Below are 18,065 nucleotides of genomic sequence, written 5' to 3' on the forward strand. Positions count from 1 at the left end.
AAGCAGTAGTGATGCATGCCTTTAATCCCACCACTCCAGAAGCAGAGGTAGTTGGATCTCTGTGAGTTCCAGGACTGCCAGGGCTACAAAGAGAAACCCTGATTCAAAAAACAAAACAAAACAACAACAAAAGCCTTATAATAAGTAAAAATCCCTGGCTAGGGGGCAACTTGCGATGCATTAGACTTGCTTTACCAAAAATAAATAAATTTTAAAAACAGTGCCATGAGGTACTTTGGGAGTTATTGTAAAATTAAATAAAACAAAGCAAATGAAATATTTAACATAGAGCCTGGCATCTAGGAAGTGCTGAGTGAGTAAATATGATGGTAATAATGATGAGGGAATTCAAATGTAAAAGAGGATTAGGAAGGCCCTCCACATTTGCTGTTAGTCATCCCATCTGAGATATGAGATCACCATATGGATGATGGAATCCATGACTGTCCTTCGTGAGGTCAGAGGTCTAAAGGTCTGCATCATCCAGGACTGAACCCTGCAGAGTTTATACTGAATAATTAAGGAGCAGAACCCAGCAAGGGGCTGACCCCCTGGGATGGCTCTTCTACCTCTCAGCCTGGGTCCTGAGGTTATTACATGGATAAAGATGGGACCACGAGTAAGAGTCCTAGAGTGCAAGAGTTCCAAATAAAGGAGGGGGCACTAGACTTAGAAGGAAGGACCTAAATGCCACTGACTTGCAGTTATAGATCCTGGGGAGATGTTGAAGATCAAGAGGTTCTGAGCTGGAGAGATATGAGAACTGGGAATCTGCAGTTGTACCTAACTATCTAGGATTGACTTTGGGGAGTTCTCTGAACCGGGCAGCTCGGGGGTCTGGTGTTAGACTACATAGATGGTCCTCCACAAAAGGCAGCTTTCCACACACACACAGACACTCTAGAGGACATTTGTCAATATTTAATGACATTTTGGTTGTTACAGCTGAGGGTGCTACTGGCATCCGGTGAATGGAATATGGCTTAAAAATCCTGCAACACACGGTCTGTCCTCGAAACAAAAAATTAGCAGACATGGAATGTTCAGGGTACCAAAGCTGGAAGAACCCTTGCCTCTCAGATCATGACTCCTGTAACCCCTTCACAATATTTGGTACTTCAGACCAGCAGGGTATCTGGGAGCTAGACAATGGGAGGGACAGGTTTCCCAGCCAGCCATAGCTAGAGGGTTCTGGCACAGCTGATGGCCCATAAGGTGTTTCTCCTTTCTCCCTGTATCTGACCAGGATCCCAAGCCCAGCATTTGAGGATTAACAACGATTTGTTTAGTTATTTGTTAAGTAAAGACTTACTGGGCATAGTGGCAACTGCCTCTAATCCCAGCGTTCGTGAGGCAGAGGCAGGTGGATCTCTGTGAGTTCCAGGTCAGCCTGATCTACCAAGTGAGTTTGGGACAATCAATCAGGACTGTTAAATAGAGAAACCCTATCTCACAAACAACGACTGATATCTTTATATTTGGGGTAAGGTGTCTTGGGATTCCACATTTCTTCTCAAAGAAGGTATAAGCTGTAAGCGTGGGTTGTGTAACATCTGGGGCTTCAGCCCCAAGAGGATATCCTGCCCATTCAGCGAGGGGCAGGGACTTTGTCGTCTCTGCTGCCCAGGGCAGTCTCCTCCCTCTCCACGGAAATAGGCAAAAGTGAGTGAGTCATTAGTATCTTCACGAGGCTGGGCTGGGGCAAGTCTGATTGGAGATCAGGACAACGTCCCCTTGCAGATGGAGAGGCTGGAGCAAAAGCGCCCCCAACCTCCTAAATTTGACGGGGCAGAGCCCAGGATGAACCCACCAAGCACTGAAAAAAATAGCTGGGAGATTTGAGTCAGATAGAAATCTCAGGAGAGAGGCCTAGGACGTTGCCTCCACCCCCACAAAATAGGAAGTGGGAGGAGCCTTTTGGGGGGCCGCGGAAAGAACAGCAACCAGATTCTCATTCCCACTCCACCCCCCACCTCACAGTACAAAGAAGAGGAGGGGCTGTAACTGTATTTCCAAAAGAGCCTTAGCCTCCAGGGCCTACTGCTTGAGACTGGGACTAGGAAATGTCCTTCAGGGCAGTGGTGACCAGCCGCCTCTCTCCCTCCAGCTCTTGAGTAGGAGGAAGGGCAGAGGTTTGGAGGCTGGAGGAACTCATTCAGTACTACAGAGGTCAAGCTTTTGGGTGTCTTAGAGGAAGTCTTTGTTCAAAGTTTCTACTAGGAGCCTTCTCTTTTCTTTCCTATTTATTTATTTATTTATTTGTTTGTTTGTTTGTTTATTTATTTATTGAGACACGGTCTCTTGGAGCGCAGGCTGGGCTTGAACACATTGTGTAGCTGAGGATGACCTTGAGTTTCTTATGTTCTTGCTGCCTTTTCTAGGGAACAGGAGATGAGGGTGTGGAAGGGATATCTGGTTTCCTAAATGTCCTACTCCCTAGAGGCGATGGGAAGAGGTTGGAGTTCAAAAATAATGGAAACAGTCCTGAGAACTTGGGACCTGCTGTGGAAAGAGTTTGTTTTGTTTTGTTTGTTCTGGAGATGAAACCCAGGGCCTTGCCGGTACAAAGTATGCACTTGACTCCTGAGCCAGCCATACCCCCTCCCCAAGGAGTTTTTAGGTTTCACTCTGAGCAGGGATGAGACCCGATAGATCAATACACAGGCCCCACCCCCACCCTTAATTCAAAACTGATGACTCTGAGGAGATGAATCCCAAGAGTCTCAAAGAGAAAGCAGGGCCAAGTTCAGGAATCATAGGCAAAGTGATGAACAATCCGAAAGCAGAGACCGGCAGGGAGAGGCTCCGCCCCAGTCTGTCCAGAACCGCCCTGCCTGACAGCAGGCTGGGTGGGGTCAGGCGGTTGGCCCTGACTGTGACTCAGGTTTCTGTGGGCAGCCAAGGCAGCCTGCTGGGAGGAGCCCAGACCAACAGACAGGCTGGCCAACTGCAATCTTCACCTCAGCTGTCCTCTCTCCTGGGATTGTAGAAGGGTCTTGTCTAGTTGCGCTGGTCTCCCAAGGCTGCAGACCCCTGCTCTCCTCTGCCCCCTTCACAGACCCTCATGTCCCAGATCCTCACGTTTTAGCCCTGAGGTCATGACACATAATGGAGAGTCAGGGATCTCTGCCTCTAGGGAGGCCCCAGAATGTCTGTGCCACAGGGAGAAGGGTATAATAATGATGGGCCCTATACCCTCAGGGAGAGACTGGAAGAACCCTGGGCCCTCCAGCCTTCTCCCAGCCTGGCTAGCTCAGTATCTGGACAGGCCAGTGGTCATGGTGAAGGCTGGGTGGTGAAGAGCACCACAGTATACAGCTGCAGTGAAATCAGGCAAGCAGGCCTTAATTTCCAGCACAGTACCCTCAGGATTGACCATTGCGGAGAGATGCCTGGAGCCAAACCCAAAGGGCTGTGGTCAATGACTATAGCACTTTGCCTGATGGGGAGGAGGGTTTGGTCAGCTAGCACATTCCTCAGTGTTTGTTGGACTGTGTTTTGATTTGTTAGGCTGTGTTTTGATAGCATAGCTAGAAGGGAATCCCATTTACTCTGTGCCTAGTTTCTGTGCTCATATCTCATCAGATCTTTGTAGTAACTAGAATTACAAGCACCTAGCCTCAGATGGCAAGCCTGGGATTAGAACACGGCACTGACTGCCACCACAGCTGGCATCTTTGTTTTCTGGGTACCTGGCAGTGTTGTTGTTTTAGAGATGGGAGGGTGAGAAAGTGACGAGTGGCTTGGAATGTATTTTAAAGACTAGACCATTAGGCCACAGGTGGTAGGGTGCAGGGCTAGATGTTTGGGGTTTGGGAACAGGTGGCATTTTGAAGAGAAAGCTACTAACTAGCCTGACACAGAGTATGTTGTCATAAAAACTTGTTTTGTTTTTTGTTTGTTTGTTTTTTCTGGTTTTGTTTTTGTTTTTTTCCAGATAGGATTTCTCTGTGTAACAGCCTTGACTGTCCTGGAACTAACTCTGTAGACTAGGCTGGTCTCGAACTCACAGAGATAAATAATTATCCCAGAGCTTTTTGGTTATTGTTATTATAGAGGAGCAGGACTGGGGATCGAACCCCGAACCTCAAGCATGCTAGACAAGCACTCCCAACTTTTTGTAATGAACTTAGATCTCTGTGTGAGCCATTGCTAGTTTTCCAAGACGTTCTGGGAGCTTCTGAAGCTGAACTGCTCCAACAGAAGAAGCCAGTTCGAAACAGGGACTTTCTAAAACCAATCCGGGAGAGGAATTTGCAGAGCCTCTCAAAGCCAGTCGTGGGGGAGGGAAATAAGGACACTGTGGACAATACAGGACTATCCCAAAGTGCGGATGCCATCTAGCGGCCATAATGACGCAGCCAGGCCAGCGCTCAGGTACTGGAGAAGCTGCGTCGCTCGCCCAGCAATGGGCAGGACTTCCGGTAGGAATGTCGGGTACTGTAGTCTGATTGTGGTCGATCGAACCACAAGTCCCATGGTGCTTCGCGCCAGACTGCGCAGGCGTGGTGAGTCGGAGCCGGTCAGTCCCAGATACTGAGGGGCTGCGGCTGGGTTAAATTGGAGTCTGTAGGGGTCTGGGACCTGGGCTGCGACAAGAGGCAAGGCGGCGTTGCGCTGTGGGCACCATGTCGAGGCAGGCGAACCGTGGCACTGAGAGCAAGAAAATGGTAATTCTGAGCGCGTGACCCGGCAGCCCGGGCGGAATTGAAGCTTCCTGGGGAAGGGCCTGGTGCTGGCGCTCCAAGTGATTGTCAGAGGGTCCAGCTGTGAGCTGTGGGATGGGGATGTCCTATGATAGGGCAGGTTGGAGGACCCCTGAGTTTCCTCCCCCGCTTGCTACTCCGGGGTCTCGAGGTCAAGTGCAACTCTGTACTAGACCAACAACAGCGACGGTAATCAATAACAGTAACAACCACTTACTGATCTCTTACTGTGTGTTTGGCACTAGGGCATTATTTACATTACTTACAAGGAAACCCTACTAGGTGAGTAATGTCATGGCCTTTTACAGCCCGGGAAGGTTATGTGATACCCAATTTTACACCTAGGAAGAGTTAGGATTTGAACCCATGTCTCTCCACCTGCAAAGTGAATATTTGAGACTGAGTACACAGTCTCTCACTGTGCTCTGGGTGTTGTAAGACTAGCTTAGATGGTGGTCTTGTCAGAAGGGAACTTTCCATCTAACACAGTAAGGGGTGAGCCAGCCTGAGTGCTCAGTGGCCCCTCTAATTGTTGAGAGGATAAGGGAGGATTGCTGTGGTTCCTTCTGGGAGTAGGGGACATAATATAGTCCCCCAAGGCAGGCTGGGTCTGGAGAGTAAGGTAGAACTAGTTTTCTCCAAGATAGGAGGTTTCCCTGGCAGGTGTTTCCTTTCTTTATTGTCTTCTTTTTTTCCTCCTCCCCCCCTCCCCCTTCAAGACAGGCTTTCTCTGCGAAGCCTTGTCTGTCTTAGAACTAACTCTGTAGACCAGGCTGGCCTCAGATCTGCCTGTCTCTGCCTCCCGAGTGCAGGGATTAAAGGTGTGCACCACCGCCACTGGCTTCTTTAGTTTATTTTGCAGTGTTGCCCATGCCATGCCTTTGTTTTGGAATTTAAAACTGAGCACCTGGGGGTGGGTTTGTAGCTCAAGTTGATAGAGTGTCTGCCTCATATGTACAGGGCCCCAGGTTTCATTCCCAGCACCACATGAACCGGGCTCAGTCACAAATGTCAGTAATTCCAGCACTGGGATGGTAGAGGCAAAAGGCCAGGAATTCAGGGTCAGCATCTTCAGCCCATAATAAGACGGAGGCCATTCTGGGCTACTTGAAATCTTCTTTAACACAGACATACAGAGGGTCAGCGGAGGGAGGGTCACTGCGGTAGAGCATCAGGTTGTGGATGTAGCTCAGTGTCACCATGCATAGCAGGGTACTCTTAAGTTCAGTCTTCAAAAACCAGCCAGTCTAAGGTCGAGTGCTGCCACCAATCAGGGGACCTATGTTGGCATTCCACTGTAGATAGGATGATTAGGTTCCCCTCACACCTTCGCAGCTTGTACCAAGAACAGCCACCACAAATTGGATGGAAATTCTGCTATTACAGGCTAGTTCTTTAACCTTTTCTCTCTCAGACTGCTTTTGAGAAACCGATGATAGCAATGCATCATCTCTACACAAATATTAAACACACAAACACATACTCAGTGACTGAAGCTGGGTTTGATCCTAGCACTGCAAACACAAAATGCAAAAACTTACATCATACAAATACATTTGTTTACATTTCCCTGAGATTCATGGGTCTCTTAATATACTCTATGAATTACAAGTTAAGAATTGCTTTCAGGGGACTGAGGATGTAGCTATGCATCACACACACACACACACACACACACACACACACACCACACACACACACACACACACACACACACACACACAGAAACTCCTGGAAGAAGTAACAGTAGTTGAAGAGAATGTTGTGCTAGAAAACAATGTCATGTCGAAGAAAATGCATGTGTATTTTGGTATTTTCAGTGGGTCGTTAGTTTCCTTAGCTATGAAATGGGGACAGTGATACTCAAATTAGATGAGATAGTGTTAAATTTAAGGCATGGTGTTTCTTTGGTAGATAGGAGCAGAGGTTCCTTAGTCTTTGTATCTTGTTTCTAGTGTTTGTTTTCTCCTGGGATCAGTATTGATGTTGTTTCTGTTTTATTTGTTTGAACGAGGGCCTCTTTACATAGCCCTGGCTGACCATGAACTTGCTCTGTACACCAAGCTGGCCTAGAACCCACAGAAATCCCACCTGCCTCTCTCTAGGATTAAAGGTGTGCACCACCACTTGTGTGTGCACTTGAGACAAGGTTTTCCTATGTATCCCAGGCTTGCTTCCAGCTCCTATTTCTCCTGTCTCAATTTCCCCAGTGCTGAGGTCACAGGCATGTGCCTCCATACCTACTGTTCCTTTTTTTTTTTTTTTTTTTTTTTTTTCTTACATACTTACTTATTGGGGAATGTCTTAGTTAGGGGTTACTATTGCTGTGATGAAACACCATAACTAAAAGCACCTTGGGGAGGAAAGGGTTTATTTCATTCACTGTTCATTATCAAAAGCAGTGGGGGCAGAAACTCAAGCAGGGCAGGAACCTGGAGGCAGGAGCTGATGCAGAGGCCATGGAGGGGAGCTGCTTACCTGATTGCTCATCATGGCTTGCTCAGCCTGCTTGCTTGGAGAACCCAGGACCACCAGCCCAGGGATGGCTGGGCTCTCCCCTGTCAACCCTTAGTCAAGAAAATGTCCTACAGTCAGACCTTATGGAGACATTTTCTCAACTGAGTTTCATTCCTTTCTGATAACTCTAGATTATGCCAAGTTGATCTAGAATTAGCCAGTACAGGGCAGGGGTGTCACAGATTTGTGTGGAGGTCAGAAGACAGCTTGCAGCAGGTACCTCTGCCTACTGAGCCAAAGTACCTAGTACTGATGTGTTCCTCTTTTTACTGTTTGGGGACAGTACCCCTTCAGTAGCTGTCTTGAGCACATAATTACTATATTTCACTTAAACCTTCAGAGACCCAAGTAATCTGATGTCTACTTTTTTTAGTCGCTGCTAACAGAAACAGTCCATCTGGGCTGGATGGTGGTGGTGCACAACTTTAATCCCAACGCTCAGGAGGCATAGGTAGGTGGATCTTTGTGAGTTCGAGGCCTTCCTGGTCTACAGAGCAAGTTCCAGGGCAGCCAGAGCTGTCACACAGAGAAACCCTGTCTTGACAATACACAAGTGACATTGTCAGCTGGCTGTCTTAGTAGGGTTATTAGTCTTTATGTACAGTCAGATCTTCACACAAATGCCACCTTAGTGAGCCTTCTCTGATGTTTCTTTGTTTTAACCACATCATTTTATTTACCATGTATGTTTGCATACTATGTGTATGACTGGTGCCTGAGGAGGCATTGGATCCCCTAGGACTGGAGTTGTAGACAGTTGTGAACATCCAAGCCTCCATGTGGGAATTAAATCCAAGACCTCTGGAAGTTCTGGGTTTTTTTTGTGTGTGTGTGTGTGTTTTTTTTTTTTTTTTTTTTTTCTTTTTTTGGTGTTTCGAGACAGGGTTTCTCTCTGTAGCTTTGGCGCCTGTCCTGGAAGTAGCTCTTGTAGACCAGGCTGGCCTTGAACTCACAGAGATCCACCTGCCTCTGCCTTCCAAGTACTGGGATTAAAGGCATGCACCATCACTGCCCCGGCTTACTTTTTTTTTTTTAATTTAGTTTTTACATTCCAATCCCAGTTCCCCCTCCCTCCTCTTCTCCTGCTCCCCCCACTACCCCCCACCTCCCTTCTGCTCCTCTGAGAGAGTAAGACCTCCTTTAGGAAGTCTACTAAGTCTATCCCATCATTTAGTTGAGGCGGGACCAAAGCACCTCTCTACCTCCACACCCCTGTGTCTAGGCTGGGCAAGGTATCTCTCCACATAGAATGGCCTCCACTAAGTCAGTTTGTGTGTTAGAGTTAGACCTTGGACCCACTGCCAGTGGCCTCATATATTGTCCCAATCACACACCATTGTCACCTATATTAAGGGAGTCTAGTCCCATTTTATGCAGGTTCCCCGTTTGTCAGACCTGAGCTGATTTTGTGGATTTCCCATCATGGTCTTGACTCTTTTTCATATTATCGCTCTTCCCTCACTTTGATTGTGCTCCAGGAGCTCCAGCCAGTGCTCTTAACCGCTGATCCATCTCTCCAGCTCTGCACTATTTCTGTTTTAAATGTATGAAGACCTTTAAGTTATACATTCATATTCCTCCTTGTTCTAAATATGCTAGGTTCATAACTGAAGCTGGAGATAGACTTGCATACTAATAGATGTGGAGAGCCTGAGTCAGGAACCTCATTCCCAGATTCCAGGCACATCTGTGTTGTTTAGGACCCTGCCTTTTCTTGCTGGTGAACTGGGGAGCTGCATGTGTAAGGAGCGTCACAGCATTGTGATTTGCATATAATTTGGGTGGAGGCTCTTGGAGTTCATCCACGGGCTCATTAATAATGAAAGGAAAGCTCTCCTGATTGAATGCACTTGTGCCAACTCTCCGGACTGGTAACTGTTGGATTGCCTCCATCCATTCATACTCAGGCCATTCTAGTGCCAAACCCTTGACTTTACTAAAAAATCATTCCTCCTTAATAGCTTCCTTTCACTTGCCATATTTGGCAAATGGTCTCCTGGAGGTGCCCTCATCTGACTGTTTTAGTTGAGTTCAGAGAGCCTCCTGCTCCCAAAATTGATTTTCTTTGACTCTAGTGCATCTAAGATTTGTTTAATTGAGGGGGCTTATTAATATTGCAGTCATGGGATAGAGTGGATATGGTGAACACTGCTTGGGACACATCTGGGTTTTGTTGTCCCCCCCATTCCTTTTTCAGTACTTAGCTGTTTAACCTTGAGCTGATCATTCCTCATTCTGATCTCCATGTCTCTTCTGGATTGATGTCTCTTCTGCACTTTCTGCTTTACTGAGTTTTTATGAGATAATGAAAAGTAGCCTGTTCTGACCTGGTGGCTCATACTTGGGGTTCTTTCCTCGGAAGTCTTGAAGTCACAGAGTGACTTCCTCCATGCCTGACAAGCCTCTCTTCAGAAGGGAGTGGCAGGGTGGCAGTCTTGATCGACTGATTGATTTTGTTAGTGTTGTTGTTCAGCCTTATTTCCCAGGAATTCCACTGGACTAAATGTGCTGTTGCTCTTCTTCTCAGGGATGAGAAATGTACCTCAAGGGTGGAGTGCTTGCCTGGGGTGCCCAGTGCCCTCCCTGAGTTTGATCCTCAGCACCATGAATACAAACACATTTTTCATTTTAACTCCAATAGTGCCTTTTCTACTGTCAGCAGTCTTGGTGTTTTTATTCTGGGGTCTTACTATTTGCAGTTCTCTATGTGTGTGTGTATGAATGTGTGTGTGTGTGTGTGTGTGTGTGTGTGTGTTTGTATATGTGTGGTACTGGAAACCAAAACCCATGGGCACATACTGTATCACTGAGTCCAGTATGAACTGAAGGCCAAGCTAGGTAGAACTTAACATTGAAATCATATGTGACTTTGATTTTTCAAAATATTTTTTGCATTTATCTATTTATGTATGTACATGCACACACATGTGCCATGGTGCCTGTTGCAGGGGGTCAGAGGACAGTTTGTAGGGTTTGTCTCTCTTTGTAGCATGTGGAACTAAGATATCAAACTCAGGTCATCAGGCTCATTTGATGGGAGATGTCATTCTGTAAATATGTTTCTCATACTGGTTAATGAATAAAGCACTGTTGGCCAATAGCAAAACAAGATAGGCGGGACTAGGAGACTAGGAGGAGAGAGGAAGTAGTAAGGGGTCATCATGTAGAGATTGGAGAGAGCAGGACGCTGGCTCCATTCTCCAGTAAGATGAGACCACGTGGAAATACTTAGATTGATAGAAATGGGTTAATAATTAAGACAGAGCTAGCTGATAAGAAATTAGTACCTGGCCAACAGAATTATATCAAATACAGAGTCTCAGTGTATTAATTGGGGCTGGAGCCACAGTGGGGTCAGAATGGGGAAAAACCTTCTCGTAACACTTATTGGCAAAGGTGTTTACACTCTGGGCCATCTTGCTGATCCTATTTTCTGTTTTTCGTGTGTGTGTGTGTGTGTGTGTGTGTGTGTGTGTGTGTGTGTGTGTGTGTGTTGTTGTGGGTCAACTCAATGTTTACCAGACAAGTATTCTATGGACTGAACTAAGCTACCCAGTCCTAGCAGGATTCTTTCTTGCTTTCTTTTTAATTATGTGTATGTGTGTCTTACCTTGGTGGTTATGTGCACTTGAGTGTAGGTGCCCAAGAAGGCCAGAGGTGTTGGATTCCCTGGAGCTGGGAGTTATAGGTGGTTATGAACCTTCTGATGTGGATGCTTGGGACTAAACTCAAGTTCTCTGCAAAAGCAATTCATGCTCTTAACTACCAAATTATCTCTCCAGCAAGATTCTCTAAGAAACCTGCGATTTTTAACGTGGCAGGTCTGTCACAGTAGTGCCCCACTTCTGGAACCAGTTTGTGTCCTAGTCTGCTTTCTACTGATGGGATAAATATCATCCTGGGGAGGAAATGGTTTATTTAGCTTGTGTGATCCAATCGCAGTCCAGCGTTGAGGGAAGTCAGGGCAGATAGATAGAAACTGAAGCACAGACCAAGGAGGAATGCTGTTTACTGGCTTGCTCTTTTTATACAACCCACCACCACCTAGTTGGTGGTACCACTGACGGTAGGCGAATCCTACTGTCAATCATTAATCAAGGAGCCGGAGAAGTGGCTCAGTGGTTAAGAGGGTTCAATTCTTAGCTCCCATATGGTGGTTCATCCCTAACTTTAATTCCAGGAGTTAGTATTTGCCATCTTTTGACATCCATGGGCACCAGGCATGCACATGGAACCACTCACTTACATGCAGGCAGTCATCCATACCATAAATATTTTTTAAATGTTTAAAATAATTAATAATGAAACATCCCCACAGGCTTATCTACCGGCAATTGAATGCAGGCATTTTCTCAATTGAGGGTTCCTCTTCCCAGATAACAAAGGCGACAGAAGACTAACCAGCACAGTAATAGAAACCAGTGTGGGTCAGTATTGTGTCTCACATGTATAGAATGTGTATTCTTGGGCTGCTGAAATGGCTCAGGAAGTAAAGGTGCTTGCTGCCAAGTCTGACAGCTTGAGTTTGATCTCTGGAGCTCACATAATAGAAGGAAAGAACTTATTTTAAAGGTTGTCTTCTGACCTAGTACACATGAGCTAGTACATGTGTGCACATACGCACAATGTAATTAAAGTTTTAAATTTTTTGTTATTTCATTATTTATTTATTTATTTGAAGATAGGTATCTTTGCATGGCCCTGGCTACCCTAGAACTTGCTCTGTAGATCAGGCTGGCCTTAAAACTCACAGAGATCCACCTGTCTCTGCCTCCTGAGTGCTGGGATTAAAGGTATGCTCTACCACTGCCTGGCTTTATTATTTTATTGATTGATTGATTGGTTTAATTTTAAAGACAGGGTTTATCTGTGTGTGTGTGTGTGTGTCTGTGTGTCTGTGTGAGTATATTTGCATGTGCATGCAGATGCCTGTAGAGGCCAGAGGTTGTTGGAACCCCTGAAAATGGAGTTATAGGTAGTTGTGAGCTGCCAGATGTGGACTCCAGAAACCAATCCTGGGTGCTCTGGGAAAGCGATAAGACCCCTTAACTGATGACCTATCCCCCACTCCAGTATTGTATTCTTTTTAGATTTATGCAGTTTTTAGAAATATTTTAGCAATATGTCAAAAGGATCATTAATTTTTCCCTCATGTTGGTGACTTTGAGGAGAGGTTATCTTCAGGGTAATGGGCTCTCTAGGACTTCCTTCCCTGCCAGTCCAGTCTGTCCCTCAGTTGCCAGCTCTTCCCATGAGCAGCAGAGAACCCAAGCCTTGGGAGTACAGCTTAACCCCATTGTCAGAACCCTTTAAGGCAGTGGTTCTCAACCTTCCTAATGCTGTGACCCTTCAGTACATTAAAATTATTTTAATTGCTACTTCATTACTGTAATCTTGCTACTGTTATGAATGGAATGTAAATATCTGTTTTGTGGTTTTTTTTTGTTTGTTTTTTTATGGTTGAGAACAATTGCTCTAAGGTGTGAGGAAGCCATTGGCTACACCTGCCAATACATAGAGGCTGGTGTGAAAGTGTCTGCCTTGGCTCCATCTTTCATGGAACAGTGAGTGGCTGTTCCTCCCACTCCAGGTTCAGGTGACCCACACCATGGTAGACTGGGTTGGCAGAGATCACCTTCGATGTTAGAAGATGTGTCTTCTGTAGGTAATTTGTAGTGGGTGTGGTTATAGCCCTATCATGCTGGCCACTCCATACGGGTGATGTCCTCGGGACATAGGTATCCAGGTGGCCTATTCTTGGAATCCTGGTGGTTGTAGCCAGGCTGATCCTGGCCCTCATTAAACCTTGGTTTGTGCTGCTGGGTCCTGATGGCCTTCTGGATCTCTTTCAGAGTTCTGAGCTTTTCACCCTGACCTATGGAGCTCTCGTCACCCAGCTGTGCAAGGACTATGAGAATGATGAAGACGTGAATAAGCAGCTGGACAGAATGTGAGTGAGCGCCTTCCTTGCAAGAGGCAGCAGCAGGCTCCCAGCACACCAAGTGTGCGCTGTCCTGCCCTGGGAAGCCGGTGTTTGGGTACTGTTTCCACTGAGCTCACTCATGAGGGTGTTTGGGTGTTATTCCCATCCTCTCCCTTAGCTGACAACAGTCTCATGTTTAGATATAAGATATTTTGTCTCTATATAAAACATTTTGACCCCTTAATGGTCTGTTCTGTGATTTCCTTCCAAGGGGCTATAACATTGGAGTCCGACTAATTGAAGATTTTTTGGCACGCTCAAATGTTGGAAGATGTCATGATTTTCGGGAAACTGCGGATGTCATTGCTAAGGTCATTTACCTGAGCTACTTGGTCTCACTGAAGCTTGCCATTGGGAGGCACTATCTACCACTGTTGATGTCTCCCTTAATCTCCCAAAAGACTGATTAGACAGCTGTTTGGATTAAGGAAGCCTTCCTGGTGGTTTGGAAATAACAGATCATGAAAGAGGCGACAGTGGTTGGGTCTTTCTTGTGCATTCATCCCCGCTGTAGCTAAGTGTAGTGGTGTACGCCTGTGATCCCAGCACTTGGGAGGCAGACACAGCAGAGTCACAGCAAGTTTGTGGCCTATCTGGTCTGCATACTAAATTCTAAATCAGCCATGGCTACATTGCAAGATCCTACGTACAAATAAACAAAGCCAGCAGATCTGTCTGTCTCACTGAAATTAAAGCCCAAATTCCTCCATTTTGAAAGTATAGCACAGTCAGGTGTTGGTGGCGCACGCCTTTAATCCCCCAGCATTCAGGAGGCAGAGGCAGGTGGGATCTCTGAGTTCCAGGCCAGCCGGGTCTACAGATCGAGTTCCAGGACTGGCTCCATAACTACTGAGAAACCCTGTCTCAAAAAATGCAAACAAACAACAAGAAAATGAAAGTGTAGCAGAGTATTGAAGAAGTTTGAGAGTATACATTTTGGGCCAGATGTTACTCAGGCCTAACTCCTGATTTCAGTTGAAGGCCCTTCCAGTGAGACATGTGGGCAGATAGTGAGTTGGTGTGTCGTTGTGTGATGCCTGAAGGAGAGAGATGGAGTCCTGTGTGGGCACTTCCCTTTCCCCTAGTTCTGTCACTCTTCCCCAGAGTGTTGTTGTGTGTTTCCCTAACAGGTGGCATTCAAGATGTACTTAGGCATCACTCCAAGCATCACAAATTGGAGCCCAGCTGGTGACGAATTCTCCCTCATTTTGGAAAATAACCCGTTGGTGGACTTCGTGGAGCTTCCCGATAACCACTCATCCCTTATTTACTCCAACCTCCTGTGTGGGGTGTTGCGGGGGGCCTTGGAGATGGTGAGTGCAGCCCTCTCCCAGCTTGGTATTGTTTGGTTAATGCTGTCTGAATGGGAGAGAAAGGGCTTTGGCTTTCCCCAGCCCCTTGCTGTCCGAGGGGATGGTGCTGTTGATACGGGGGCCAAGGCAGACACCTTCTCCCTGATGCACCCAGATAGTGTTGCTCTCAGCTGTAGAGGGCAGCCCCTTCCCAGATGTGTTCCCTGGGCCACAGTGAAGTGGACTGAGGTCTTTTTCTTTTCCTTCTTCCTTCTTCTCTTCTTGCCTCAGTTGAGTCCTAATTAGCTTAGGACTCAATTTGCTCAATATGTAGATGAGGCTATCTTCAAATTTGCCTCCAGACCCTTCCTCTCAAGTGCTGGGATTTGCAGGTAAATGACACCACATCCAGTTTGAGGCCACTGTCTTCAGTGTTAGAATATTGGGGCTGGCAACCCTATCTCTGTGGAAATTAGTCCCTTTAAATAAATTGTTTGGAGCCAGCTGGTGGTGACACACACCTTTAATCTCAGCAATTGGAAGGCAGAGGCAGGAGGATTTCTATGAATTCAAGGACAGCCTGGTCAATAGAAGGAATTCCAGGACAGCCAAGGCTACACAGAACCTTGGAAGTTTTATACATTTATATGGTTTATATAGTGAATTTTAGTCCTTTACACACACACACACACACACACACACACACACACACACACACCAGTCCATGGGCATTTGTGATCTATCCTTACCGTCAGGGGTTTCCCAGATGCTGTGGTCAGACATGCACCCTTTCTGTTCCTCAGGTCCAAATGGCTGTGGAGGCCAAGTTTGTCCAGGACACTCTGAAGGGAGATGGTGTGACAGAGATCAGGATGAGGTTCCTCAGGAGGATTGAAGACAATCTCCCTGCTGGAGAAGAGTAAGCTGCTCTAGGACTTGGGGCAGCGGGAGCGGCACCTCGGGGGTGAGAAAGGTGGTCACTCCCTCTGCCCCTGGAACTCAGTGACTTTGAAACCGATTATATACTCTTCTAACCTTATCTCCATTCTTCATGCTAATAAAGAGCAGACGGGTACTCTGCTTGCCCTCCGAGTATGCACTTCAGAGGGGGATGCTCTGCTCCGTCTCCCCTCAGCGGGGCAGGAGGTACTTGCCCTGGTCGGACTAAAAGAGTTCAAACATTTTACATTCCTGTGAATTTTCCAAAGCAAAAGCCACTTTGACCCCATTAAGAGACAAGCCTGACACTCCTACTCCTGCACCTTCATGAAGCTATTGGCAAATGGCTGTGTGGTGTCTTGGGCTGTGGAGGGGAGGGAGAACGCTGGGGAGGGGTGGGTAAGAATTGTTGGCTGGAGTGACAGTCTTGCCAGGCCATGGAAGCCAGTCATGCCGGAAGCACTGGCTTCTGGGAAGCCACCCAGGTCTCATTCCTCCCTGCTGTTTGGAGGCAACATATCCTCTTTTTACAGAGGGTCCATCCTTTTTTCTTACAAATTCTTCAATAAAGACGCATTCTTGAGTGAAATCCCAGTCGTGTTGTGTTTTCCTTCTGCTCAGCATGTGAAGTTTGAGTAGAAATGAGCGTTTGAGCTCTGTGCCAGGTCCTGCTCGGAACACTCCACAGATGCTGGATCTGCTTTAGTGATATCTGGTTGGTGATTCGTTTTCGTGGAGGAGCCCAGGTCAGGCTGCCAGCGGTCACAAAGCAATCAAGGGGAGGGACACCAGGCTTTGAAGCAAGAACAACTAAAGCCCGTTCTTGACTTGTTTGAAGCCCAGTTAGCCCTTGGGGTTAGCACACATCAAATGGCTGTCAGGTGTGACTGTGGGTGTCCTTATCCCCTGAGCAATCTCGATGGCCCCAGACAGAATCTTTTCTTTTTGTTGTGTTTTTGTTTTTTGAGACAGAGCTTCTCTGTGTAACAGCCTTAGCTGTCCTGGAACTAGCTCTATAGACCAGGCTGGCCTCAAAACTCACGGGATCCTCCTGCTTCTCCTAAATGCTGGGGTTAAAGGTGTGTGCCACCACTCCCCAGCTAGTATTTTATTTTGCATTTATTTAATTAGTTTTTGTTTTGTTTTGTTTTTTTGAGGCAGGGTTTCTCTGTAGCTTTTGGAGCCTGTTCTGGAACTCACTCTGTAGACCAGACTGGCCTCAAACTCACAGAGATCCTCCTACCTCTGACTCCCGAATGATGGGATTAATGACATGTGCCACCACCTCCCAGCTGGATTTTATTTTAAGTTTTAAAATTGATTTATGTGGATTTCCTGGTAGCCAGTGGTCTATTGTGATTACTGTGATATGTATCTTACCCATGATTCTCCATCTGTGGGGAAGACACTGCAGAGGTCGGAAACACAGAGAATGTGAAAGACTACTACCAGAAATGGATGGAAGAGCAGGCCCAGAGCATGACTGACAGAACAATGGCTGCATTTCAACAAAGGAAGACACCTCCAGCTCCATTCTCTGCCCCTCCTCCTGCCAGGGTCATGAGCCCACCTCCCCCAGTCTCCCAGATCCTCCATGCCCTGGCATGATTGCCTGCACCCCACATGGAATACCCTCCCATGATACCACTGATGGGCCCCCTCCTCCTGGGATGATGCCCGTGGGACCTGCTCCTGGAATGAGGTCACCCATGGGTGGTCACATGCCCACGATGTCTGGGCCTCCAATGATGAGACCTGCTTGCCCTATGATGGTGCCCACTCAGCCTGGCTTGACTTGGCCAGACAGATAAGAGCAGAGAGGCTCTATATCAGTTTTGCATTTCTTGTTTTGTTTCATCAAGAGATCATGATGCTGAGGCTAAGTGTTTTCTAGCTACACAATAAGGAAGGCTTCCCCCTTTCTAACAGAATAATTTTGGAGGGGAGAGCTGGGATTTAAAAAAAAAAGTGCAGCTTTCACTTATATTGTGAAAAATGAAAATAAAATTGCCAGCTGTTTTAGTTTTTAAAAAGTTGATTTATGTGGACTCAGCTGTTAAAAGCACTGGCTGCTCTTCCATAGGACCCAGGTTCAATTCCCTGCACCCACATGGCAGCTCACAACTACCTGTAACTCAAGGAGATCTGACACCCTCACACCAATTCTCATAAATTATTTTTTAAAAATTGATTTGTGTGTATAGGTATTTTGTCTGCATGTGACCCCCACTGTGGGTTCTGGAGACTGAATTAGAGGCCTCTGGAAGAACCATTGAGTAATGGTCTTAACCACTAAGCCATCTCTCCAGACCCCAGGCAGCTTTTAAAGGGAGAAGGCAGAGGCTGTCTCAGGCCAGTTCTTTGGAACAGCTTAGGGCCTGAGCTTGGGGAAGGCCCTGGGAAACTGGACTTGAGGCTTTCCTCAGTCAACAGGCCTGAAGAGAGTCGGTTACAGGTGCATCATGCTGGAAACATGGCTGATTCCTGAGGACAGGATCAGGGTTCTGAGGCCTCAGCAAGAAGGTGGCTTGCACAAGACTTGCCTCACAGCTGGGTTGGGCCCCTGGGGAGTGATGTCATGTTTATTTCCCAGAGGGAGGGTCAGCCTCTAGGATCCCATCCTTGGGG

General features: G+C 46.8%; 1 protein-coding gene and 1 pseudogene across 1 annotated transcript; both read left to right on the forward strand.

Annotated features, from left to right (window-relative positions):
- Positions 1-4,507: 4,507 nt before the first annotated feature.
- On the forward strand, positions 4,508-15,800 carry Trappc3 (trafficking protein particle complex subunit 3). The gene is made up of 5 exons (XM_051188792.1): positions 4,508-4,670; positions 13,076-13,173; positions 13,418-13,517; positions 14,337-14,519; positions 15,302-15,800. Exons 1-5 carry the CDS (start codon positions 4,629-4,631, stop codon positions 15,419-15,421), a joined length of 543 nt encoding a protein of 180 aa, XP_051044749.1. The 5' UTR covers positions 4,508-4,628; the 3' UTR covers positions 15,422-15,800.
- Positions 15,765-17,248, forward strand: LOC127225086 (U1 small nuclear ribonucleoprotein C-like; annotated as a pseudogene).
- The last annotated feature ends 817 nt before the right edge of the window (positions 17,249-18,065 follow it).

Source organism: Phodopus roborovskii, unplaced genomic scaffold, assembly GCF_943737965.1.
Source record: "Phodopus roborovskii unplaced genomic scaffold, PHOROB, whole genome shotgun sequence".
Lineage (NCBI taxonomy): Eukaryota > Metazoa > Chordata > Mammalia > Rodentia > Cricetidae > Phodopus > Phodopus roborovskii.